At 52.1% G+C, this 25768-nt stretch overlaps 3 protein-coding genes across 4 annotated transcripts in view; all 3 read left to right on the top strand.

The window, feature by feature from the left end:
• Positions 1-14808, top strand: part of KMT2A (lysine methyltransferase 2A) — a 47445-nt gene extending 32637 nt beyond the window's left edge. Inside the window, exons 27-36 of the mRNA XM_079954904.1 lie at positions 1191-5451; positions 6051-6134; positions 6664-6728; positions 7094-7264; positions 7536-7610; positions 8095-8269; positions 8825-8932; positions 9180-9263; positions 9709-9838; positions 11274-14808. Coding sequence (XP_079811030.1) covers positions 1191-5451; positions 6051-6134; positions 6664-6728; positions 7094-7264; positions 7536-7610; positions 8095-8269; positions 8825-8932; positions 9180-9263; positions 9709-9838; positions 11274-11549 — 5429 coding nt within the window. The 3' untranslated portion in view covers positions 11550-14808. The remainder of the gene's footprint in view (positions 1-1190; positions 5452-6050; positions 6135-6663; positions 6729-7093; positions 7265-7535; positions 7611-8094; positions 8270-8824; positions 8933-9179; positions 9264-9708; positions 9839-11273) is intronic.
• Positions 14809-17108: 2300 nt separating this feature from the next.
• TTC36 (tetratricopeptide repeat domain 36) lies at positions 17109-19419 on the top strand. Its single transcript, XM_079956166.1, has 3 exons — positions 17109-17363; positions 18190-18378; positions 18915-19419. The coding sequence occupies exons 1-3, from the start codon at positions 17255-17257 to the stop codon at positions 19211-19213; spliced, it is 597 nt and encodes a 198-aa protein (XP_079812292.1). The 5' UTR covers positions 17109-17254; the 3' UTR covers positions 19214-19419.
• A 1771-nt stretch (positions 19420-21190) lies between these two features.
• TMEM25 (transmembrane protein 25) lies at positions 21191-25503 on the top strand. 2 transcript variants are annotated; one of them, XM_079956148.1, is made up of 8 exons: positions 21191-21465; positions 21564-21893; positions 22133-22423; positions 22706-22837; positions 22920-22950; positions 23298-23398; positions 23499-23585; positions 24952-25503. In XM_079956148.1, exons 1-8 carry the CDS (start codon positions 21411-21413, stop codon positions 25023-25025), a joined length of 1101 nt encoding a protein of 366 aa, XP_079812274.1. In that variant the 5' UTR covers positions 21191-21410; the 3' UTR covers positions 25026-25503. The 2 variants fall into 2 exon arrangements, with proteins under 2 accessions (XP_079812274.1, XP_079812275.1); XM_079956149.1 differs by having other exon boundaries at positions 21192-21465; positions 21564-21713.
• The last annotated feature ends 265 nt before the right edge of the window (positions 25504-25768 follow it).

Below are 25768 nucleotides of genomic sequence, written 5' to 3'. Positions count from 1 at the left end.
TGGCATGAAACCTTGTTTCCACCTTCTCTATTGGGTTTAGGGCTTAATAAGTGCTGGGGTGCAAAAGACTTGTTCTCCGTCCTCATCATCAAAGGCCAAGCGCTGAGGATGCTGGTAGAGGGGGGCATCTTCAGTCATTTCCCCTCCCGCTTTCTGGGCATCTCACCTACATACTTAACATGTAGTTTTTCCTCACATTTAACCTTGTTGTGTGAACCATGTTTGAGTTGTTGACAACTTGTAAACCTCCCTGAGCTTTTGGGCTGAGGTGGGCTCCATTTTTAAACAGAACTGAACTAAGAACTCTAAACCACGCCTTGAAAGATAATGTTCTTTGCAAATTCTGCTCACCGACCTCCTAGCTGGTGACTGACTCACCTTGTGAAGTCAGAAGACCTGGCCTAGGTGAGAAAAGGCCTGTCAGGATATTGAAGCCCAGAACTCCATCTGCAGCTCAGATGGCCGCCCCCTCCTCTTCCCCAGCCATAGGAGTTTGTCAGGGAGCTGGATCAGAATTTGAAAGAACCTCGGGGAAAGTTCAGTCTGCTGTTCTTACAGTTAAGAAATATTTCTGGGTAGGCAAGACCAAACATGCTCCTGTGCAACTTGAAGTCAGAAGGAAAAAGTTATAGAGTGTTTGTTTCAATGAAGCCAACAGTAGAAGGAATAATTAGATCAAGAAAGCGGTTGACTCTGGGGGTTTAGGCTTTACTTTACTCCTTGTCTGCATAGATCCAGATATTTGCATTCAGTAAAAGGTAAAGGTAAAGGTACCCCTGCCCGTACGGGCCAGTCGTGTCCGACTCTAGGGTTGTGCACCCATCTCACTTAAGAGGCCGAGGGCCAGCGCTATCCGCAGACACTTCCGGGTCACGTGGCCAGTGTGATGAAGCTGCTCTGGCGAGCCAGCACCAGCATAGCACACGGAAACGCCGTTTACCTTCCCGCTATAAAGCGTTACCTATTTATCTACTTGCACTTAAGGGTGCTTTCGAACTGCTAGGTGGGCAGGAGCTGGGACAGAAAGACGGGAGCTCACCCCGCCGCGGGGATTCGAACCGCCGACCATACGATCGGCAAGTCCTAGGCACTGAGGTTTTACCCACAACGCCACCTGCGTCCCTTTTGCATTCAGTAGATGACCTCAAACTCAGTTCTAATATTCTTCCCCATCTTCTATCTTTTCCCAGGGAGCCCCACCCACATTACACACGAGATTGTGACTGTGGGAGACCCCCTGCTGTCATCTGGACTTCGAAGCATTGGCTCCAGACGACACAGCACCTCCTCTCCTCTGCCCCCTCCACAGTTGAGGTCCTGGATGATGCCTTCCAGCAGAGCTGGGGTCACTCACTCCTCCAGGCACAGCATCTCTTCAACACCCAGCCTGTCTCCCTTGCCAGAACATGACTTGAGCACAAAGCCTTCAGAGCGTTCTTCGGGCCCAGCAGCTGGACGCATTGCCACCCAGAGTAGCTCTGCCCCTCCCTGTGGTGGTCAGAGGCCAACAGGGACAGGTGGAGGAGGCACAAGCACTTCCTTGGAGGGAGCGCTGTCAATAGAAGCAATGGGGCCTCCGGGGACAGAGAAGAGCAAACTGATGAGCCAAAAAGACGCAAGTTCTTCCCTGGGTAATTTGAAGGCCAGTACTCCTGTGCAGAGTGCTTCTGGCACCGAGCCAAACACCAGCAAAGTAGGGAAGCTTCCAGAGCCCTCTTCTGGGCTGTTTTCTTCCAAAGAGGCAGTAGCCTTTCCACCTTTACATCAGAGACCCCCAAAGAAGGAGCAAGAGCAGCAGGTGGATCTTGTAAAGCCAGAAAAAAACTGCTCTTACGAGGACCCAGAAGCAAAGATCTCCAAGCTTTCTGGGGCAAGTAACAGATCTCCTCCTTCCATAAGTGACCCAGCACCTTCTGCAGGCAGAGATAGGCGGCAGCAGAAGGGGAAAAGGGGAGCCAAAGAGAGACATTCCAATAAACTCTTTACAAATCCGAGCCTCCTCACACCTAGCAACAAAGACAGCGCAGAGCCAGAATTCGTTAATCAAGCTGTGACGCCTGAGCATGTGAACCAGAAGCTCTGTAACAATGTTGTGGCTTCAGAGAAGGCCACCGATAGACAGCTGCTTAACCAGAAGACCTCCAAGGTTCCTTCCCAGGGTGAAGTGGCCACTTCCAAGGATCTGCAGGCTTCCCAGAAGCGCACAGTGAAAGTCACGTTGACTCCTCTCAAGATGGAAGGTGATAGCCAGTCCAAGAACATTCAGAGGGAGGGTGATGTAGAATCTCAGCCTAAGGAGAGCAAACCAGCTTCCTTGGCACAATCCTCTTCCACTCCAGAACGGTCAGGAAACGGCTCCCTGGTTCAAGACAGCCCAAGTTGTGCTTCAGTCCCCGAGGCTCCAAGCGAGGCCTACCAGAGTCTTCCTGTTCAGGAGAGCAACTTGATGCTCCAGGAGACAGCCAAAGCCCAGGAAGACGGGGCCTACAAGCGCCGGTACCCCCGGCGCAGCGCACGGGCCAGATCCAACATGTTCTTTGGGCTGACTCCATTGTATGGCGTGAGGTCTTACGGGGAAGAAGACATTCCCTTCTACAGCAACTCCACTGGGAAGAAGCGGGGAAAGAGGTCTGCTGAAGGGCAAGTAGATGGTGCCGATGACCTCAGCACGTCGGACGAGGATGACCTTTACTACTACAACTTCACCAGGACAGTGGTCTCAAACACAGAAGAACATCTTGCTTCTCCTCACAACTTATTCCGGGAGGAGGAACAGTGCAGCCTTCCCAAAATCTCTCAGCTGGATGGTGTGGATGATGGGACAGAAAGTGACACAAGCATCACGGTGACAACCAGGAAAGTCAATCCAGTGACCAAAAGGAGTGGCAAAGAAAATGGAACGGAAAGCTTAAAACTTGATCGGAGCGAAGAGAGTGGGGAGAAAGCACAAGTCACCAAGAGCTCAGCTGGCCACAAAGCAGCTGAGCCCAAGATGGAGAACTGCCGCGTAAAAACCCAGAGCCAGGATCCTCTGGAAGCTCAGCTGAGTTCTTTAGAGGCCAGCCGCCGCCCTCGTGCCAGCACCCCTTCGGAGAAGACCCTGCTGGATACCTTCAGCACAGAGCTGCTCAAGTCCGACTCCGACAATAACAACAGTGACGACTGCGGGAACATTCTCCCGTCTGACATCATGGACTTTGTGCTGAAAAACACCCCCTCCATGCAAGCCCTCGGAGAGAGCCCTGAGTCATCGTCCTCTGAGCTCCTGACGCTGGGAGATGGGCTGGGCCTTGACACCACCAACCGGGGCAAGGATATGGGCCTCTTTGAAGTCTTCTCTCAGCAGCTGCCAACCACAGAGCCTGTTGACAGCAGTGTTTCGTCATCCATCTCGGCAGAGGAGCAGTTTGAGCTGCCTCTGGAACTGCCTTCTGACCTCTCTGTCTTGACTACTCGGAGCCCGACAGTGCCCAGCCAAAATCACGGCAGACTTGCTGTCATTTCAGAATCCTCGCTCTCCTCCTCCTCCTCGTCAGGGGAGAGATCACTCTTAGCTTTGCCTTCTACGGAGTCTGCCGAGAAGAGGGTGACTGTCACAGAGAAAGCTGCCTCCAGTGAAGGGGAGCCAGCTCTGCTGAGCCCACGAGTGGATCCAAGTCCTGAAGGACACCTGACCCCTGACCCCTTTATTCAAAGTCACATGGAAGCAGAGCACATAGCCAGCCCCCCATGTGGACCAGGAGAGCCAGGCCGTTCAGCCAGCCAAGACTTGGCAAGAAATAGCGGGACACCTGGTCTCCAAGTGCCAGTTTCTCCAACCCTCCCACTTCAGAATCCTAAGTATGGCCCAAACTCCACAGAGAACCCTGGCCCATCTCAGATTTCCAATGCTGCTGTGCAGACAGCCCCCCTCCACCTCAAGGCAGCTGCAGAAAAGCTCCTGGTGGTTAATCAAAACATGCAGCCATTGTACGTCCTTCAGACTCTTCCCAATGGTGTCACGCAAAAGATACAGCTGACCTCTTCTGTCAGTTCTGCGCAGGGCGTGTTGGAGGCCAGCGCTTCTGTGCTTGGACCCCTGGGCCCAGGGCTGGCACTAGGGGCCGGTGTAAACCCCAGCTTGCCTTCCTCCTCCCAGCCTCTTTTTCCACCAACCAGCAAAGGGTTACTGCCGATGCCCCATCACCAACACTTGCACTCCTTTTCTGCAGCCCCCCAAAGCAGCTTCCCATCCTCCCTTGGCAGTCCTGCCTCAGGACTTTTGATTGGTGTCCAGCAACCACCTGACCCCGAAGCAAATCAGAGAGCCGAGATTGGGTCCACAGCCACCACGCCACCCTCTGGCCTCAGCAAGAAAAGGCAAATTTCGCGCTTGCCATCGCGCAAGAACAAAAAGCTTGCCCCTTCCGCCATCACCCCGTCTGACATGGTCCCCAACATGACGTTGATTAACTTCACTCCTTCCCAGCTCCCCAGCCATCCAGGCCTGCTAGATTTGGGAACTGCCAGTAACCCTGCATCCCACAGAACTGTCCCCAATATCATCAAGCGTTCAAAGTCTGGGATAATGTACTTTGAGCAGACCCCTCTGCTGCCCCAAGGGGTGGGAGCAACTGCAGCAGCAGTTGGAACACCCCCTAGCGTGGCCGGGCCAGACAGTGGTCATCTTGCAACTAGGCCAGTGACAGGCCTAGCCTCTGCTGGATCCATGCTGAATGTGGTGTCAATGCCGACATCATCAGCACCTTCCACGGGCACATCAGTCCCCAGCGGACATGGGCTGGGGAGGGGGTCCGTTGCACTACCTAGCTCTGGGCTGCAAGGAGTATCTGACATGGGCTCCATCAGCAACCTCTTAATCAAAGCCACTCAACAGAGCTTGGGTCTTCCGGAGCAGCACGCCGCAGTGCCACCATCTGGCTCCGGGATGTTTTCACCACTAGGCGATGCCTCATCGGCTCAGTCCACAGTCTCAGTGGCGGGGACGGCAGCATCCAGCATCTGTGTCTTGCCTTCTGCACAGACTATGGGCATGACCACTGACCCTGAAGGATCTTACCAGCCTGGGCCTCTGACACAGATCCTGGCCAGCAAAACTGGTGCCGTCCCGCCTCAGGTGGAACTTGTGCCATCCCAAGCTCCTCCGCGTTCAGGCTTTCCCCAGTTGGTGGACATCAGTAACCCTGCAGCACTGGAGCAAAACAAGACCACCTCATCCGTCACGCGTGCCAGCTCAACTTCTCCCGCAAGCTCCACATCCTCTGACCAGCCGCTTGGAAGCTCCTCCATGAAAGTCAAAGCCAAAGTGAAACGGTCTCAGCCCTCATCAGACAGCAGCATCAGCAAAGGGTCTGGGAAGAAGCACAAGATGTCTCACTTCTGGTCCACCTCCCCTGAGAAGCACATTCCCCAGCAAGGCACCAACTCTGCGGCCCAGGACTTGGCTGGAGGGTAAGAGAGAGAGGTCTTTGGTCTCCCCCCTGTTTTCCCAGCCCCTTCTGAACCCGTCATCCTTTTTATTTCTTTAGTACTTCTGCTGTAGAAACCTCTGCAACAAAGCCTAGATGGAAAACGAGCTTCATTCAAAAGCCAGCAGGCAGTCTGCTTGTCTGCCATTTGAACCAGGAAGCTGTCATGTATTTGATGCAGCTCCTGAATATGAGCTGTGATGCTTGAGGGCCTTTTCTTTGAAGGAAAGAGGGAGAAGCTGCTTGAGCTGCTAGCTGTTCATGTTACTGATCTTCTTTATTTGCAGCAGTGGGTGTGATGGGACTGTACTAAGTGGGAAAGTGTGTGGGGGGGAATTAGATTTGACGGCCTCAGTGGCAGCGCAGCTCAAGATACCTCTTTTACTCCATATTATTATGAGAGATTCCTTTAGAAAACCCAACAGCTACGTTTTTAAAATGGAGTTTATCTTGTAAATGCTGCTTGATAAATGTTGCTTCTTGGAGAGCCAGAGAGGTTAGTCTTGCATTGGCTGCAAGTGGAGCATTATCTGGCTTGTGACTAGTCATTGTAGTATTCCTGAATAATCTTGTCTGTTCCAGGATTCCTACCCTGAAGATGCACATGGAGGAAGAAGAGGAAGGGGCCGCAAGTGTAGAGCAGCCCCCACCCAAAGTGGCAGACAGGTAAGGCAGTCTCTCAGGTTGTGGGGCGGGAGGGATGTTGGCAGGCAGAGGTACACATGTGCCTGGCTGCACAAACATTGTTCTGCCCCAAGAAAGCAAGCACACTTCTTAATATGTGTTGGGCAGTTCCAACAATGAAACACTGATAACCAGAGCCTACAGTAGGGTCACTCTACTGCTGACCTCAGAGGCTTTAAGTTTTCTCTACTTGCCTAAAACATGGAGACCCCTCTCAGAAAGCTCCAAGTGATGTTCTTTGCATTGAACATCCCAGTTTTCCACCTGCCCTACTGTTTAGAAAGACGGGCAGTGCTGTGCTGTGGCTTGGTCCATTTTTTGGAGCGCTTGCCACTCAGCCAAACGTATTATAAGTAGCAGGCCTCTCCATCCAGTGGAGACTCACGGCTCAGAGTGTTTTGTTTAGCTTCTCCCTTTGGCATCTGCTTGGGAATCAAAACTCCTAAAAGGCTTCAGTTGTTGAAACAGGAGCGGATTCTTGCCTTGTTTCCAGCTGTGCTTCTCTCCACAGGCAAACGGCATCTGTTCCAGAATCACAGACAGCACAGAGCACTGCAAGTGAGCAAGAGCCCACAGGTATGTTGTCCATCGACCTCAAGTACAAACTGAGCACCAGTTCACAGACGTTCCACTTGGAAAGGCACATATATCTTCAAAATAATTTTTTATTATTATTATGTTTTTATACCTTGCTGGAAGCCACCCAGTGTGGCTGGGAAAACCCAGCCAGATGGGCAGGGTATCAGTAATAAAATTACTATTATTACTCCCAGTTGTAAGCTTGCCCTATGATTCTCCTTGTATGACAGCCCTGCTTGAGAGAGCCCTCAGCAGCTCTCTTAGTTCATGAGAGCCTTTCCCTACATTCTTAATGTTCATTATTTGGTGGCTTTGGCTTTGCCAAGGACTCTGGAGGTAAGAAGATCTTGTTTTCCTTCCAGACTCCAGAGCTTCTGAGGATGAAGAGAGCACTTTCAGCTCCCCACTCATGTTCTGGTTGCAGCAAGAGCGGAAGAGAAAGGAGAGCCTCGCTGAGAAGAAGCCCAAGAAAGGATTGATCTTTGAGATCTCAAGCGATGATGGATTTCAGATCTGTGCTGAAAGTATTGAAGGTGGGAAATGGGGCAGGTGGGGCAGGTGACATCTGATGCAGCTGCTTTGGGGTTAGATGCATTTTTGCTGTGCTCATCTTACAAAGGTCACCTTTAACTGCTTTGCACCCTTTCCAAGTGCTGCAGGGGGCAGCCCTGCATGAAGTTTGCAGGAATGCAGAGCCACCTGGCAGCAATTGTGAATTTTACGGTTTAAAAAGGAGCGAAAGGGAAGCTTTTCTGGGACACTCCTCCCTCCCACTGAATCATTTCTTGTTTATCTTTATCTCAGAGGCCTGGCAATCCCTAACTGACAAGGTTCAGGAGGCTCGTTCCAATGCCCGCTTGAAGCAGCTATCCTTCGCAGGTAAGAAAGGCAGCAGCAGGGTTGGGAATCCAAACCCCTTGCATGGATAGGAAGACAGTAAGAAAGTGCCTTGAATGTCACTGCTGTCCTGTAGGCCAAGACCTAGGCAGGGACTTTGCCACCTGGGCCTGCTTCCTTGCGCTACATAAACTCTAGAAAGAGTCTCACAGGATGCCCTGTTTTCTTAGGATACAGTACTTTGGTTGCACAAACAGCTTAAGGACAAAGAATGGGGTTTGTGCTTCTTTTAGGACACCCTCTGCATCTTTTAAGCCCATGCCTGGCCGTGGAGATTTGGGCCCATTTGAGCTGCTCCACCAGTTTCTTGAGCTGCTTTTTGCCTAAAGGCTGGGCCATGTTGCCGCCACCACCACCTAGCTTCTTCTTACAAGGAGGACTGAAGGGAGCCACTGGGCTCAGCCTGGGCTGGACAGCCTCTTCTACCAGCAAGCTGCCTTCCCTGTCTACTCTCTCCTTATTCCAGGTGTGAGTGGATTGAGGATGCTGGGAATTCTGCACGATGCTGTTGTGTTCCTGATAGAACAGCTGTCTGGAGCAAAGCACTGCCACAACTACAAGTTCCGGTTCCATAAGCCAGAGGAGGCCAAGGAGCCCCCAGTGAACCCACATGGCTCTGCCAGAGCTGAAGTGCACCTCAGGTCAGTGGCAGACTCTGCTCTCATTAAAACCAAAGCACCTGCTTCAGAGATCCTTCAGTGGTTTGGGGGTGAGGCTTTCAAGAGAGACAGTGAAAATAAATTCTTCCTCAAATATCAGTTTGGCAGGGAGGCACATGAATAGCATGTCATCATTGAATGAACAGACCTGGGCCCAAGGTCAATGATGAACAGGCTTGGGCCCAGGTGCTCCCTAGTTGGCATATAGGAGGAATCCAGGAAGGAGCAGGTTAACTGCCCCAACTGTTCAAGACAAGGAGGGTCACATGATGGAAGGCCAGAGTATCTCTACCCCCAGGGAGGAAAAGGTTGCTAGAATCCCACAGAAGGCTCTACAAAGGGGCTGCTGTGGTTTTAGTTCAGACACTTTGAAGTTTCTCCACACAGTGTGGGGAGCCAGTGTAGAGCCTAGTGGGCTTCTGGCAGCCGGTCTGGGAATGTCTCATTGTCCTGGAGGAGAGAGGAGCATTGTGTGGCTTGTAAGGCAGCCCGTTAACCCTGAGAGCCAGTCTCACGCCTCTTGGATCTGCATTGCAGGAAGTCTGCCTTCGACATGTTCAATTTCCTGGCTTCTAAGCACCGCCAGCCGCCAGAGTACAACCCCAACGATGAGGAGGAAGAGGAGGTGCAGCTGAAGTCTGCCCGGTACATAGCGGGTGCGGAGGCGAGTTGGTGGGGAGGGCTAGAAGGCTGCTCATTTTTGATGTTGTCGGCAGTGGTGGGAAGCTAAAGAACGGGGAAGGGGTCAGATTTTGCCTCCTGCAGCTGCCCCATAAGCCAGCCTCTCAGCAGTTGGCACTGCAAAGTGGCTTGCGGAGCAAGGTGGGGCTTGGCAGCTGAAAGGCCCCATTGGTTGAACTCTCTCAAGCAGCCTCTTTCCTCCTCTCTTCAGGAGGGCAACCAGCATGGACCTTCCCATGCCCATGCGGTTCCGACACTTGAAGAAAACCTCCAAGGAGGCAGTTGGTGTCTACAGGTAGGTGCGTGGGAGTTGGTAGGCACTGGTGGAGGAAGAGGGGGGCAGGGGGAGCACATTGCCCCCGGCTGCACGATCCCAGTAGGGTTCCATCACAGCTGCCCCCGCTGGATGCCACACCCCCACAGGTGGCGCGCCACGCCCCCAGGATGCACGCCACGCCCCCGCCTGCTCTCCGCCACTGTTGGTAGGTGGAGGCCACTTTAGCAGGATAAACGATGGGGAGGGTAGAACAGCCTGAGCCAGCAGGGCTTAGCAGAACAGCAATGAGAAAGCGCCTGGAACGACTCTCCTAGGTCATGTGGACAGATCTGCTCCTAGCTGGGTTCCCTGCCTGCCTGCCTGCCTGCCTGCCTGCCTGCCTCCACATTCAGGGTGAGGCTTGCTACCTCTATGGTTGCAGCACCTAACACCCGTGGCTGCGCTGTGTGTTCCTCCTTGGCAGGTCTCCTATCCACGGCCGGGGCCTGTTCTGCAAAAGAAACATCGATGCAGGAGAGATGGTGATCGAGTATGCCGGCAACGTGATCCGTTCCATCCTAACTGACAAGCGTGAGAAGTACTACGACAGCAAGGTAAGCCTTAGCAACAGCGGAGGCACTGCTGAAACCCAGCTGGTCATGAGTGCTGGCCACGGGGGCCCTGAGGTTCTCCTGAGCGAGGACAAGGGCTTCCTAGGCCTTCAGTAAAGCACTGGGAAAAGCAGGCCCTGGGTTCTTTGGTCAGAATGCACAGTGCAGGGGTCACCCTGCCCACACTTGAGCAGTTCCTCCTTACGTAAGGCAAGTGCCAGCACTTAAGCCTTGGAAGCAAAAGAGGGATGAGAAGTGGTGGCTGCACAGGAAGAGGTTGATTTTCCTGCAGAAGGGAGGGGGGTCCTCGGCTGGGTTGTCCCTCCCACTTGCTTCACTAGGCAGGATTATGTAAATTAGGTTGAATTTACCCCTTAGTGGGTTGGCGACCCTTCCTTCTTGCCCAGCTCCCAGTGCAGGTAGGGTGACAGCTTGCCTGTAATCCTTTTCTGGGTTGCTGAGAAGAGAGGTTCTGTTGCTATTGCCTTCAGGAAAACTGGGAAGCAGAAGATGGCTCAGAGAGCAGCTAGTCCTCCCTCGCAGTGGCCCCTGTTCTCCCATCAGGAGAGGACATTTTGTCCTAGGAGCCTCTTGAGGTGACAGGATTGGTACCTGATTTTCCTAGGAGCTGGTAGTCAGGTCCTTCTCAGGTGCAGGCAGGGGCTGCTGCAAGATCTGGCAATTGCTGGGGCAGAGAGGGTGGAAGGGTTGTGGGGCTCTTGCCATGCATTCTCCCCGCCCCCCTCCACATCATAGAAGGCATGGCTCTCCATCCCAGATTTTGCCAGTGTGTCTAGCAAATCCTCATGCAGGGATCTGGAGTTGGCTCTGCTCCCGCCTTCCCTATTCAGGAAACTGGTTTGGGGCTCCTTGAGCCTTATTGGGCTCAGGTTTGGGGAAAGGCTCAGCGTTTGGACAGGAAAGCCATCAGGTTGCTAGCCTTAGCAGCACTCTTACCACATAGGCTGAAATGTAAATCCTGATTGGACTGAGGCCCCCAGTTGTACTATTATGATTAGTGAAGTTTTATGCTTGCAGCACAAAAAAGAAATAGAATTGTAGAGTTGGGAGGGTTCTCTAGTCCAACCCTCTGCAATGCAGAAATCTCAGCTAAGGCCTCCATGACATATGGCCATCCAGCCTCTGCTTTAAAAATCTCCAAGTGGCTTACTTTCTTTTTAAAACAAAAGTATAAGTCATAAATAAAGAATACATTATAATAAAGACCTGTAACAATTCGCAGAAACTTTACAGACTCTCCCTGGCATGTGTGAACTACGTCCTTTGGCAACCTTTTAACCTTTTAAAAGGCGTGTTGAACAGGCATAGGTTGGCTTTTATGTTGCAGCTGGTCTTGTCTGAAGGGTTAGCTGTGGTGGTGCCCTGTGACCTGAAACCAGCCCATCCTCTCTCCCTGCCCCCTCCTCTCCTGGCCCAGGGCATCGGCTGCTACATGTTCCGCATTGATGACTCTGAGGTGGTGGACGCCACCATGCACGGGAACGCAGCCCGCTTCATCAACCACTCCTGTGAGCCCAACTGCTACTCCCGAGTCATCAACATTGATGGGCAGAAGCACATAGTCATATTTGCCATGCGCAAGATCTACCGCGGCGAGGAGCTGACCTACGACTACAAGTTCCCTATCGAAGACGCCAGCAACAAGCTGCCCTGCAATTGCGGTGCCAAGAAATGCCGCCGGTTCCTCAACTGAACGCTGACCTGACCTGGCTGTCGTAGGGGTTGGGCTCCGCCAGTCTCAGGCATGTGGAAGGTGGGGTGGGTGGGGTGGCCCTCCCATGGCAAGTGGGTCAAGCCAGGCAGCAGGTGGTCGAGGCCTGGTATTGTTTGCTGCCTCCTTGGCTTTGTGAAAGGTCCTGCTCAGATGATGGACTTCGTTGTCCCGTCTTGCAAGGAAAACTGCTGGAGTGTTGGGCTGCTGCAGCAGCCACGGACTGCCTTGAGAGGTGGGGCTTCCCTTCCCGCACACTTTGGTGGGCCCTTGCCTCCTCAGACTTGGAGACATGGCCTGCAGGTCTCCGTGAGCTGCCCTTGTGTCTTGCCTCTGTCTGGCTGTTCTCTGAAATTCCCATGACTTGTCGAGGAATAGCTCATCAGTATTTGAGCAGGCAAGCAATGCGGACTGAGGGCTTCCATGCGCTTTGGATGAGGTTAGGTTAGAAGTGCAGCCAAGGAGGACTCCCTGCCCTAGGAAGCAGGCTGTCCTGCCAGGCATTCTGTCCCTAGAGCCCTCTCCCTGCCCTGCATCTGCCCTCCAGTTGGGACTCCAGAGGAAACTGAGCCCCACAGGCAGTGGGCCTGGCGCCTCTCTGAGCACCAGCCTACAGCAGCTGATAACATTTCCTTCCCTACCAGCTGCTCTCTGACATAGGAAAAGGCAGGGAGTGCCAACACTCCCAGCAAGCTGAAGGCTGTGGGTTCCCTGGTCCAAGATTGGGGGACCCAAAAGGTGATGGATCTCCCTAGTGGGATCATGTGCCCGTTTAAAAGCAAACACAAGCAGCACAACTTCCTTTCAGCCTCCTTCAGTTGCACCCTCTTGAATTATTATGTCATTGGATTTTACTTGGTTCTTCTGTTTACAGTTTAGTATTTAAGGTTTTGTAAATGTAAATATATTTTGTATATTTTTCTATGAGAAGCACTTCATAGCGAAGAGCACTTATGAAACTATTTTTTCAATTGTGGTTGTCATCCTAATTTAAAAGAATCAGTTTTTAATGACCTTATTATTTTAATAGGATGGGCTTTAGGAGGTTGCTGGCCAGGCCTGCAGTCTGAACCTTCCTCTAGAGAGCAGTGGGGGCAGCGGGGAGAACCTTTCCAGTTTTCTGGAAGCTTCGGCTGGACCTCGAATTACACATTGTGGGAGAGAAGATACACACACATCTGCAAGAAGTGTTTTGAAACCAGCATTGAGGCTGGGTTTTAACATGGGGTGGGAGTACAGCACAGGGGGGACCCCCTGACCTTCCTCTCTCTTGGGAAGAGGCCAAAATCCCACCACGCCACACCTCAGTAACCCAACATTTCTGGTCTGCTCCATCTCATGCCACCAGATTAAACTTCCTTGGCTCTGAAACTGCAAGCAAACCTTCCTATGGTTGCCTAGTAAAGCCGCAGCAGCAGCCAGGCTTCTTTTGGGCCAACAAGCACATTCCCTATGAAGATCTTGCCTCTCCTGCAGCCCAGCTTCCAGTTGCCTGGGGAGGACAGGCCAGCACTTACTAAGCCTTCCGCTCCAGCTGGAGTGGTACAGGGCGTGTGTCCATTTCTCCTATTTGGGGGGGGGCGCAAAACCCAAGTTTGGGTTGCCTGTGGTGAATGTGGCAGAGTTTTTGGGGAATCGAGTAGCCCTCCAGCTTTCCTGTTCCAGGCAGCCACATCCTGTGGGCCAAAGAGGAACATAATTTGCGTGTCCCCTGCTGCTACCCAAGCCCTGAGCCAGTAGCTGCCAGGTCAAAAGAGAGTTCCGTCCCTTCTTCTTCCTCTCTTCCACAAGGAAGTTCCAAGCAAGGAACAGGAGGAGGAGGTGCACAAGCACATGGCTCAGGGCAGAGCTGGACTGGGGTCCAAGCTCACTGACATTTGCTGCTGCTGTTGCTGCTGCTAAACCCTGTTCTGACTGAGCTCAGCAGCAGGCAGCCACTATGGCCAGTAACCCAAGGAAGAAGGCATGCATGCCACTGTGCCTGGGCTCCATGGGGAGGCCAGCAGGAACGGAGAGAAGGAAGGGTTGGGGTCTTGGCCAGTTGTGTTGGCTCTGATCCGTGGAGCAAAGTGAGGAGCTCCACGCGGCTTCCTGGCAATATGAATGTATAATTTCTAAGGACTGACAGATCATGATACCTGAGAATACTAAGAGTCAAACCTTTAAGGTGTTTATTTTTTTAAAGGAAAAGCGGGTCACTGCAAAGGGCTGGGGTATAATAATCTTCTCTTCATTGTCCTCCCTTGCGAAGCAATACCGGGTTCTTGTTCTTTGTGCAGAATCATGTCGTTCTCACCCAGATTGCTGCTCCATCCTCCTCCCCTCCACCATCTCCTCCCACACACCTGCAAGTTTTTATAACTATAAATATGGTATATATAGGAACAAATATCGTACTGCACCATGTCTTGAAGCCTGGCTTTGAATTCTCTTTAACACTATAGATAAGAGTTGTGTTCCAGTTGCTCAAAAGGCAGGAAAACCAGCAAGCCAGAGGCTTCAGGGCCAGTTGACGTCTCCCTCCTCCAAGGAGGACTGGGTAAGGGACCGGGGGGTGGAGGGGTGGATGCTCTGGCTCCGTCTGCCTGCATGCAAACCCCCAGGAACTGTTGGGGGCTTGGCTATGAATTCTCCTGACCTTCAGTGTTAACAGTCAGTTCTTGTACAACTTGTTTCTTGCCGCCTTCGCTGCCTCCTCCTGGGTTCTGATTGTTGAGGTACCAAAACGGCATCATCTGCTTTCCTGGTACCTTAACAAGGTCCTGCAGCTTTGCCTCTCAGCCGAGAACTGTGCTCGTGATGTTCCTTTGATTCAACGTAGCCGTCTTTTAATAGCTCAAGGTAGTGAATAATTGTCTCAAACCGTGCAAAAGCTACGCAAACAGGGTTTTGTTCCAGAGAAAAAGCAACTTATCATGTAAAACCAATCTCTCTCTCTCTTCGTTTTATTTCTTGTGTTCTTCCAGATTGTTTGGGTTTTTGTTTGTTTGTTTGTTTTCTTTAAAAAGAGGAAACGCGTCTCTCGTGCTGCATCAGTGTTAATTCCCTGTCATCGTCACAGGGATGAAGGAAGTACTTTCAGTAGTTCAAGAAATGACTGAAAAGTTCCATGAAAGACTGAATGTAAAAATAAGTGTATATAGTTGTACAAAAAAAGGAGTTTTTAAACATGTTTATTTTCTATGCACTTTTTTATTTAAGTGATAGTTTAATTAATAAACATGTCAAGTTTATTGCTTCAGAGGATGGTGTTTTCATTTATTGATCAAGGCTGTGGAGGTTTTCAGCAGGGGAGGGGGGCTAGTTTGTATATAGCTCTCAAGAAACAATAAAAAAGGAAGCCACCTCTTCTAGGCTGCACCATACAAACACAAGGTAAGACCATTTACTTCACCTCTTGGGATTCTTTCTTGCAATACAGTCATACCTCAGAAGTTGAACGCCTTTCAAGATGAACATTTTGGCTCCTGAACACCGCAAGCCTGGAAATGATTGTTCCTGTTTGTGAACGTTATTTGGAACCCGAAGGTCCATCGTGGCTTCTGATTGGCTGCATGAGCTTCCTGCAGCCAATCAGAAGCTGTGCCTTGGTTCCCAAACGTTTTGGAAGTCGGATGACTGTATATCTGATATTCTGTAAGGTGAACGTGCTGCAACAGTCTTACATGCTTCCTTGTCCAGAAGCAAAAGGGAAACCTTGTAGGGAAAGAGATACCTCATAAAAACAATCCTGCTGAATCCAAATAAAGGCCCGTCTAGTCCAGCATTCTCTTCTCACAGAGACTGAACACATGCCCCAAAGGGAAGCCCGCAGTGAAGACCCAAGTGCAAAGGGTATCCCTGTCATTGGTACACCGAAACTGATGTTTCGGCTGCTTCCGATACTGGAAGTAGTACACAGCCATCATTGACTAGGAGTTTAAAAGCTTCTCTGCCACCCTTTTCATTTTAGGTGCCAGCAAACTGGTTCAGGTGGAGCCCATCCCTTTTGCATTGGTGCAGCTTGTCCCCAAAAGTCCCACAAAGGTAAAGGTACCCCTGACCGTTGGGTCCAGTTGCGGACGACGGGGGTTGCTCACTCACCTTGCTCTATAGGCTGAGGGAGCCCGTTTGTCTGCAGACAGCTTCCGGGTCATGTGGCCAGCATGACAGCTGCTGCTGGCGCACGGAAACGCCATTTACCTTCCCGCCGGAGCGGTACCTATTTATCTACTTGCACTTGACGTGCCTTTGAACTGCTAGGTGGACAGGAGCTGGGACTGAACAACGGGAGCTCACCCCGTCACGGGGATTCGAACTGCCGACCTTCTGATCGGCAAGCCCTAGGCTCTGTGGATTAGACCACAGCGCCACCCGCGTCCCTTGGCATCTTGCAAATCCATGCCCTGCCTCCTGACACCACTGTCTCATACATGCGTGAGACTGCTCGCTCTTTTACCTGGCCTTGTGCATGGCAAGAGTAGCATTTCAAGGAATGCATCCCAAACTCAAAAGTCCCCACAAGAGTAGTGCAGCTGGCATAGTGTTACTGCACAAGAGAAACAATAATTGTGGCTGGCACAGGTGTGGTTTATATCCTGCCAAACACTCATCGCCTGCATGGTTCCACCACATCTGGAGAGTGTTCTCATACCACCATGAGGGTAGCCAGTGAGTGGGGCAGGGGCCTTATTTTCCCAGATTAGCTTGAGCCCATTGTTTCCCATGGGACATGTCCCTGTGCACTGCCCCTTTGGCAGGCATAGCATCCAGGCATAGTTGCAGTCTTGAGCAGGGGTTACATATACAGTGGTACCTTGGGTTAAGGACTTAATTCGTTCTGGAGGTCCATTCTTAACCTGAAACTGTTCTTAACCTGAAGCACCACTTTAGCTAATGGGGCCTCCCGCTGCCACCACACCGCCGGAGCACGATTTCTGTTCTCATCCTGAAGCAAAGTTCTTAACCCGAGGTACTATTTCTGGGTTAGCGGAGTCTGTAACCTGAAGCGTATGTAACCCGAGGTACCACTGTATATGGCAGCCAGCTGGCTTCTAACATGCCCCTTTTTTGCCAGGCAGATCAGTGGCAGGCCTGACCTTCATCCACCAAGCTGCCCATTAGTGGACAGATGAATTTCTGGCAGCAGCAGCAGATTCCCAGCAGCGTGGGCTCCCCTCTGCTGTGGAGGGCAGTTGCACTGCATCCTAGCCCCTTCCAGTCTAGCAGATTCGTGGTTTGAACTGCACCGTAACACAGCATAGTAAAACGTAGCAAATGTAATCCGGATTAGCTACAGAAATCCCCCAAAGCCTGTTAGGAAAATTTGGTCTTTACTGCAGCAGGGAAAGCGGCTGGGTCAACTTTTCTCCAGCCCTGCTGTTCCACCGGTGATGCTAGGAACTCTGGGACAGAGCATCTGGGCTGGCTGGAGGTATGTGTGCGCCCTCTCCCTTTTTTGTTATTCCTACTGTGTTAGTTCCCGCCCTTCTTGCTCCTCCCCCAGCCCTGGGAGTGTGCTTGAGGGTCAAAAAACTTCCCTGTTTCAGCTCCAGCAATAGCACCCACTTCGACCTAGACGCAGCAGCAGGGCATTGCCCCATCTCCTCCCCCATTGCTATTGGCTGCTTGGTAAGCCAGCCCCTCTCTCTCTCTCACCCCCACTTGCTCTCCCCAGGTCACTCAAGATCTCATCCGCAGGAGCCGACATGGCAACAGCACACGACAGGGCAGTTTTGCACAGCATATTCCACCCCAACGCCCCTTTTGGCGACCTCTCTGATGAGCTAGAGGAGCAGGAGACCCTCAATGGAGAAGGTGAGTTTGGCTTCTGCATGAGATGGGGCAGGGGAGAGGGACTTTCCCGTCTCTCCTGGAGGCATCAGAGCAGCTTCAAACTGCCAAGAAGTGGAGGTTCAAGGATGGTGGGGGGCTGCAAAGGGGAAAGCCCCACCTACCCATCTCTGTGTAATTGGAGCAGCAGCAAATCCCTCTGTTTCTCATTAAGGAGACCTTTACAAGGCTCTCATATCATAGCCCTGGAAGAGAGGGCCTCTCCCTCACCATCAGCAGCATAGGAGCCAACTCCTAGGGGCCGAGATCCCTTCAACACCCCCCAATAAAATATTTAAGGGGTCTGGGGGCCCCAAAATTTGATGGGCGTTGCCATTCAAATTATGTGTATGCACCATGTCTTATGATCGATTATGGTGGGTTGGGGTTTATACCTGCCCCCCAAATATTTTATTCAAGTTGGCACCCCTGGTCTGCAGTGGGGGGAGGCTGCTTTCAGAAACTTGCCAGCCTTTTTCTGCAGGCTTCACATCCATGGTGGTGCAGCCTGACCTCTGATCGTCACCTGACCACAATTCATTGCACTTTGCCCTGGAGAAGGTGGGTGGGCTTTTCCCCACAGGCTTTCTGTCCCCTTGTCCCTGATAAATTTCTGGGCTCTCTTGAACTGCTGCATTTTAGCAGTTGTGATGTAGTCAGCCATGTAATTAGCACTGGATTGGAGGCCAGTGGAAGTTCCAGTGGCTGTAGAATGGGGGGGTGCATACCTTTATAGTCTAGCTGTCTTCTGTCCCCCCGCCCTTGACCTGGAGCTATTAACAAAACTGTGCTTCTCCTCATAATGAGACAGAAGCAACCTTTGACCCGGCGCTCCTGGAACAAGCCACTCAGCTAGAGATCCAGGGCATTGAAGCTGCCGAAGCTGGAGACCTGCAGAAGGCCTTGGAGAGATTTGACCGGGCCATTCAGCTGCTTCCTGAGCGAGCCGCAGCCTACAACAACCGGGCCCAGGCCTTCCGCCTCAAGGGCAACACAGCAAGTAAGTGAGCAAGGCAGTGCTGTTCTGTCTCCCCATTTCTGCATTGACACAGAGGATGGGGGCCCTTCCCCTGGGACAGGCACCATGTCTGCTGTGTAGCCTGTGCCTAGCAAAAGGAGGGCTGAGCAAAGCCCCTGGACAGGGAACACCACGTCCCTTGTCCTCTTCAAGGGCTTTTCAGAGACCCTCCCACCAGCTGTTCTCTGGGCTCAATATTGGTGGTGCTGCTGTTTGCTTGATAACTCACCTACCAGGGCATCTCCCCATGCCACAGCCAGCCCTACAAGGTCCCTGAGAAGCAAAGCTCTGAGCTAAGAACCTGCTACCTAAAGTGGAACCCAAACAACTGAAAACAGTCCCCAGTCTTAATAAAACAATTGCTTTCCATTTCAACTCTGTCCGTGCTGAAGATGGTGCCACTGTGTGGGCACAGCTGCTGTCACTTCCCCTTCTGCAATATCTCTGCTATGATTCACAAGGCAGGTTCCATGGCGTTCCCCTCCATCATTTGCATGTATTTCTTCTCTCCCCGTCAGGTGCCCTGGAGGACCTGGGTATGGCACTGCAGCTTAGCAGGGGCGTTGGCCGTGTAGCCTGCCAGGCGTTTGTGCAGCGAGGGCTGATCCAGCGCTTGCAAGGCCACGAGCAAGAGGCCCATAGGGACTTTGAGCAAGCGGCCAGACTGGGTAGTGCCTTTGCCCGTCGTCAGCTGGTCCTGATGAATCCGTACGCAGCCCTCTGCAATCAGATGCTCTCCGAAATGATAAAGAAACTGAGGGGCCCAAGCAAAGAGCCTCAGCTGGAGGCTTCCTCTGGGGAGAAAGTGTGTCGCTAAGGACAAACGAGGGCTCAGCCTGCAATTTCTCTCCCAAAGGCAAGCTGGGGGTGCTACTCCCCACCTTTCAAGCTCCAAATATCATATAAAAACAATGTTCCATTGGGTTACGGTCCGGAATAAACTATGGAAATTAAGCACCCTGAAAAACCTTTGTAATAAGTTTTGTTTCTTTCTTAATAAAGATCTCTGTGACAAAATTGTAATTTTATGTTGTATTAATTGTTCAGATTGAGAAACAATACCTGAGGACTGGAAAGCGGTCAATGTAGCACCAACTTTTAAAAAACGATTCAGAAGGGATCTGGGAAATTACAGGCCTATTTGTTTATCTGCTCCTGGAAAACTGGTGGAAACCAATTGTTGTTGTTGTTGTTTAGTCGTTTAGTCGTGTCCGACTCTTCGTGACCCCATGGACCAGAGAACGCCAGGCACTCCTGTCCTCCACTGCCCCCCGCAGCTTGGTCAGACTCATGCTGATAACCTCGAAAACACTATCCAACCATCTCGTCCTCTGTTGCCCCCTTCTCCTTGTGCCCTCCATCTTTCCCAACATCAGGATCTTCTCCAGGGAGTCTTCTCTTCTCATGAGGTGGCCAAAGTACTGGAGCCTCAGCTTCACAATCTGTCCTTCCAGTGAGCACTCAGGGCTGATTTCCTTCAGAATGGAGAGGTTTGATCTTCTTGCAGTCCATGGGACTCTCAAGAGTCTCCTCCAGCACCATAATTCAAAAGCATCAATTCTTCGGCGATCAGCCTTCTTTATGGTCCAGCTCTCACTTCCATACAAGTCACAACATTACTATGCAGGGAGTAGGAGGAGCTCTAAAGCAGTGTTATTCAACAGATCCAGACCCAAGACCCACCTCTGAGTCCCAAGCTGCAACATGGGACCCACTTTCACTTTTAATTTATACTTAATATTGCTAATAGTGCACGCTGTTAATTCTAAAATGGCAATTAACAGAGCAATATACATAGTGTTGCCTTAGCATTACTACTAAATGAAAACCAGTGCTGCAATGTGGCAGGAGAAAGGAACAGGCATGTGACCGGCCAGAAATATGTATCGTATTAAAAATTGGCTCCTGCCTTTCTCCTGCCACATCAGAGCATTTGTAGAAATTGCTAAAATGGGTGTCTCATCCGGAACTTGACCTAGCCTAGACACACATGCAATGCTCCTTTTCGTCTGCTCAGCCTAAGCTGGAATCCAGCTTCTCTGTGACCCACTCGGTGTGGCCTCACAACACACGAGATCTGCGCAAAGGGATCTCTCCAAACTGAGTGAATGAGCAGTAAAATGGCAAATGCAATTCTGTATAAGTAAGTATAAAGTGATGCACAATGGATTGAAAAATAATAATCCAAGTTTCACAGACCTGCTAAGGGGGTCTGAACTAACCAGGAAAGATCTAAAGTCCTGATGGCAGATGACCTGCCCCAAACACACTCATGTGGCCAAGTTCTGCTTTACACACTAATAAAGCACTCATAAACCCCATCACTTCTCAGAATCACCAGTCTTAAACTCCAAGTGTTTTAAAGGCGGCCTTCCTGATGCCTGTGGGAACTCAAAAGGAGACGGAGTGAAGGCAAAAGCTTTCCCTGGCGGGGTGAGCTCAGGAGTCAAAGAATTGTAGAGTTGCAAGGGACACCCGAGGGTCATCTAGTCCAACCCCCTACAACGCAAGAATGTTAGGGATAGACTGCTTTGGAATAAGGAGGAGCCAGCCAGACAGTTCTGGCAGAGCACCTCTTCGTCATGCAGCGGATAGGGGCCAGTGGAGGGGGGGGGCAGCTGGCAGAGGCGCCTCCCCCTCCCCCGTTCTCTGGAAAAGCTCGCGGCCGACAGCCCATTTTGCCCTCGAGGGTTTGCTACGAAGCAAATCTCCTCCGCCCGCCTGCGAAGCGTGGTGAGGCTCCCGCCGCCGCCGCCTCCCGCACACACGGCGGAGCGAAGGATCCAGAGTCCGGGATTGCCAAGGAGCCCACGTGAAGGAGGAGGCGGAGCGGCGGGCAGCTCTTGCCGGCCAATCATTGCAGCCGCAGCCTCGACGGGACCGGGCTGCGCGGTGCAGGCTCCGCAGTGTGGGGAGCCAGAACCCCGCGGGCCCCGCGTCCTGCCGACTGGAGCCCATCAAGATCGTCTCCTCGGAGCGCCTGCCTGCTGCCCGGCCGGCGGCCAAGGAGGCGTATGGCGCCCGGCAGCCCCCTGTCGGCCCTGCTGCTGCTGCTGCTCCCCCCGCCAGGTGAGAAGAGCGCGCGCTTCACCGAGGGGTCCCGGACTATGGCTGCTCGCCCCCTCGAGCCGGCTAAGTTGGGCTCTGCTCTGCTCTGCTCTGCGCAGGCCTGGCCGAGCCCGAGACCACCATCGACGGGCGGGCGCTGTCGTTCAGCAGCCTGCAGGAGGCGGAGAGACGGGCCTTCACCTGCCTTTCCGCGGCGCCCAGCCTGGCCTGGTACCTCAACGGCGAGCGGCAAGAGACCAGCGGTTCCGGTAGGTTCCTGGCCACGGGCGACGGCGGCAGTGGCAGTGGCAACGGAGGCGCCTTCGAGGAGAGCAGCAGCAGCACCTTCGTGGTGACAGCGCGGCGCCTGGATCGCCAGCTCAACTGCTCCGCCACCGACCCGGCCACGGGCCACGTCTCCAACGCCTCCGTGCTCCTCAACGTGCAGTGTGAGCGGGGCTCCCGGGCTGGTGGGTGGGTGAGCGACTGATGGATGGCGCCTGGAAATGCCCAGCCACTTCCAAGCTCAGCCCTGCAACCGGGGCTTCCTACCTCCCATGAATCTGGCGAGGTGTCACCTCCACCTTATCCTTCTGTCCCCCCCACCCTGGAGCCCTCCTGCTTCAAGACAGCGCTTTGCAGGCATGCCTAGGGGTACACTGTCTGGTTTTGTGTCTCCCGAAAACAGTTAAACCAGAAATCGTGAAGATGGATGCCCACTATGAAGAGGCGAGGGAGCCGGGACTCCTCCTGGTGCTCTTTGTGTTGGTCCAAGCCAACCCCCCTGCCAACATCACTTGGGTGGACCAGGATGGGCAGCTGATGGTGAACACCTCCAACTTCCTCATTGTGGACACCAAAACCTACCCCTGGCTCACCAACCACACCGTGCAAGTGCAGCTCAGCAGCCGGGCCCAGAACTACTCCTTCAGCGCCTCCAATGATGTGGGCATCATCAACTCCTCTATTCCGCTGCCCGGTAGGGGTTGGGATGTCACCGTCGGTTGGGGGTCCTGGTTGCATGACGGGCCCAATAAGTAAGTAGCAAGTCCTCCCTTTTTCTGCTTGGGTCAGCCTCCACGGCAGTGAGTCCTTGGGGCAAGTGCCCTGCATGCCACAGCCTGCCCAATAACTGGTCTCCTGTCTGAGAGTCTGGGGGAGAGGCTCTCCCTTCACCCCATACCAGTGAAGGCCTCAGGGTGCAGAGCTGGAAGGTGGGAAACACTCTGAGAGCCCTGACAGGCAATTCTGGTCTCCTCAGGTTTCCTGGACACCCGCATTGAGCTCTCCCTTCTGGTGCTTGTGGTGGGGTGTGTGGCGGCCCTGGCAACTGTCCTAGCCCTTGGTGGTCTCATCAGCTGTGCCATCTACCGGCAGGGCAAGAAGGCGGCAGGTAGGTGAAGGGGAAGCCAAGCAGGATTCTGCCTCCTCCTGCCAGGACTGGCCCTCCCCAATTCTCTTTCTTCACCCTGCAGGACTTGCCCCACCAGCGCCGCTGCCTCTGAGGTAACCTTCCCAGCTGCAGCTCCTCTTCTAGCGGGACTGGGTTTGGGGTAAAAATGCTTTGCTTGCTCCCTGCCTTCCCCTGCCGTTGTCTATATGGATACCACACTGGGACCCTGGCAGTAAGAGAGCAGCCCAGTTTGCTAGGCACTAGCCACAAGGAGACCACAGTCTAGTCCTGGCGGCAAAGGAACCAAGTTGGAAGGGTGCCAGCCAGTCTTCACTGGAACAGCCCAGAGAACCAGGAGCAGGGTGGAGAATCTGAAAGAATGTGGTCTCAGATCTGCCTCGAGTTGACTTGGGGAAAGAGATGAAGCCTAGTCCAATGGGTTCTTCTGCTCTCACCACAGTGACTCCAACAACCTGAGGCCAATGGCAGCACGGCTTCCCCGGGCAAATATGTCACTCCCTTCCAACCTACAGCTCAACGACCTCACCCCCGAGACCAAAGGTAGGGTGAAAAGGGGCCTGAAGGTCTCACCCTGGGGCTGGGAGGTATTTGAGGGGGGAGGCATTGAAAGGCCCCAGCCCCACACCACTTTCCTCTACAGCCAAGGTCAGGATGGAAGGAGCTGCAGTGGAACAGGAGGAAGAGGCCCGCTCTGAGCCAGAGAACAACTTCGCCCTTGTAGAAAGAGGTAAGAAGCGAGGGCTGGGAGGTGCCTGCTCTCTACAGCTAGGGGTTCAGTTTGCCCTCTTTACTGAACGCCAGTTTTATTTTGTTTTAATGAGGCAAGTTTGGGCTAAGGGAAGCTGCACCAGATATTGGGCAGATGCCTCCCCCCCCAAGAGATGCTTTCTTCTGGGGAGGTATCTGAAGAGCTGGGTCAGACAAAAGAAAAACCATTTTAAAAATTATGTTTTGACTTAACTAGGAAAGAGATCTTTAGTGCACTGTGACTAGAAAATGAAAATGGCAAATTCCCTGAAAGGTTGTTAGGAAAGGAATTGAAATCAAAACAGCCAGCATTATAGCATCTCTATATACAAATCCATAAATACATAAAAATAGAGCATCCATTTCTGCTCACCTCATCTCAGAGAAGGTAATTGAGGAGCTGGAAAACGTTCAGAAGATTATTGAGGGCTGGAGTAGCTCTCTTATGATAAAAAGTACAAAGTCAGGGGCTTTTTAGTCAAGAAGATGAGGGTTCATAACAGAGGTGTACACAAGTATGCCTGTTATGACAAAAGTGGTGGGGTTATTCATAACACGTTAGCCAATGAATCTGATTAGTGGGAGCTTCAGGATAGAGGTAAAGGCCATTTTCATACAACACATAATGAATTATCAATTTAAAATGTTTCCCTACCTATGGGTTGTGAAGTCTGCAAGTGGGTCTCAGGCTTTATAAGCAAACACAAAATAACCATTGCTGGTAATCCTTAACCAGTATGAAGAATAGCTCTTGCAGCTTTTCTATTTCTTGTTGTTTTATAGTCCTGTGTTAACACTTCTAACATCAGAAAGACTCGAGTCTTTCATTTTTAACACTTGGGAACCACTCTGGTGGCAGAGAAGACTTTTAAGGCCCAAAATTCATGTGATGTAAATCAAGGGGTTGTCATATCACATCAGTTTAGACTTGCACTTTGGGATCCACTGCTTTAAAAAGATGGCAAGTTTCTGAAGTCTTATCAGTGGCAATTCCTTGGAATAGGTAAATGGAACTTTGGCATTCAGAAGCAGCATATACCTCCATATACCAGGGTTTGGGCCAAACGATGACAGCTGTAGCCTTAGTCCCCAGTTAGACAGGATGACATTTTTGGCTGGATTATGCTCATAGGGAGGGCCCTGAACCACCGGTTTTGAGTCTTGCAAATGCTGTTTGGCTCTCCCCACACTCTGGCTTACAAGACACTGCCTACATCCATTCAGATAGACATACTCAGCCCTTTCTTAACAAAAAGGCCAAAGAAACTGAAATCTAGCCTCTCAAACAATACGTGCTGGGGTTGCATATCTGTCAGTAGCCCAATTCAGTTTCTCTGGCCCTGCAGGTTTTGGCCGATACCCTATGGTTGGATACATCTACAGAGCTTCCAGCATGAGCAGTGATGAGATCTGGCTGTGACGGCTGTTGCTGCACCCACCAGCAGGTGTGAAGAGCAGCAGCGGAAGTCCTGAGGAGGCGGACTTCCAAGGCAGCTTGAACTGCAGGGATGGGGCCTTGCACCTCTAAAGCAAGATCCCATGTGTGAGGCCCCAGTGCCTGAAAGGAGGATATTGATGACTGTGGTCCAAGGAAGACCTGCAGCTGCCAAGGGCTGCCCCCACCCCACCCCAAGCTGCAGTACATCTCTAGGCCCACCAAGTGACTAGTGTTCCCCTGAAGAACGTCCCTCCCACTATAGCCATCGGTTGGCCCACTCCTCCTTCCTCTTCCCAACCTCAGGGATGGCTCAATCTGCATGTGATGGCTCTTCCTTGGCATGAAGGGGGCCAGCCAGGCCACCGGGAAACTGGCAAGCCCCGGCGCTGCTGCTGTCAACTGAGCTGAAGCATGCTGCTTTGTAGCTTCTGCACTTTACAAATAAATGGCTGTGATCAAAGTGCCGTCCCTGTCCTTCCCCTTCAGAAAGCCAATGGAGGGAACCAAAGCCTAAGCCCAGGCAAAAGAGGCAGGGCTCAGAAGGAAATACACATTGTGTCTGTTCACCACTAACAGGTTTGGCAATGCTCATTGGGCTGAGCTGGCCAGTGTCTGAGCTGGTAAATGACACTTTAAGAGCCCCAAATAGCCACAGTACTCTGAAATTGTTCTGAGTCCATCCACAACTCAGACTGCAGCCTACCCTCCACAGCTGTGAATCTCCT

Source organism: Podarcis cretensis, assembly GCF_951804945.1.
Source record: "Podarcis cretensis genome assembly, chromosome: 15".
NCBI lineage: Eukaryota > Metazoa > Chordata > Lepidosauria > Squamata > Lacertidae > Podarcis > Podarcis cretensis.
Note: the sequence above shows the minus strand (reverse complement) of the source record. Positions and strands in the feature narration are given on the sequence as shown.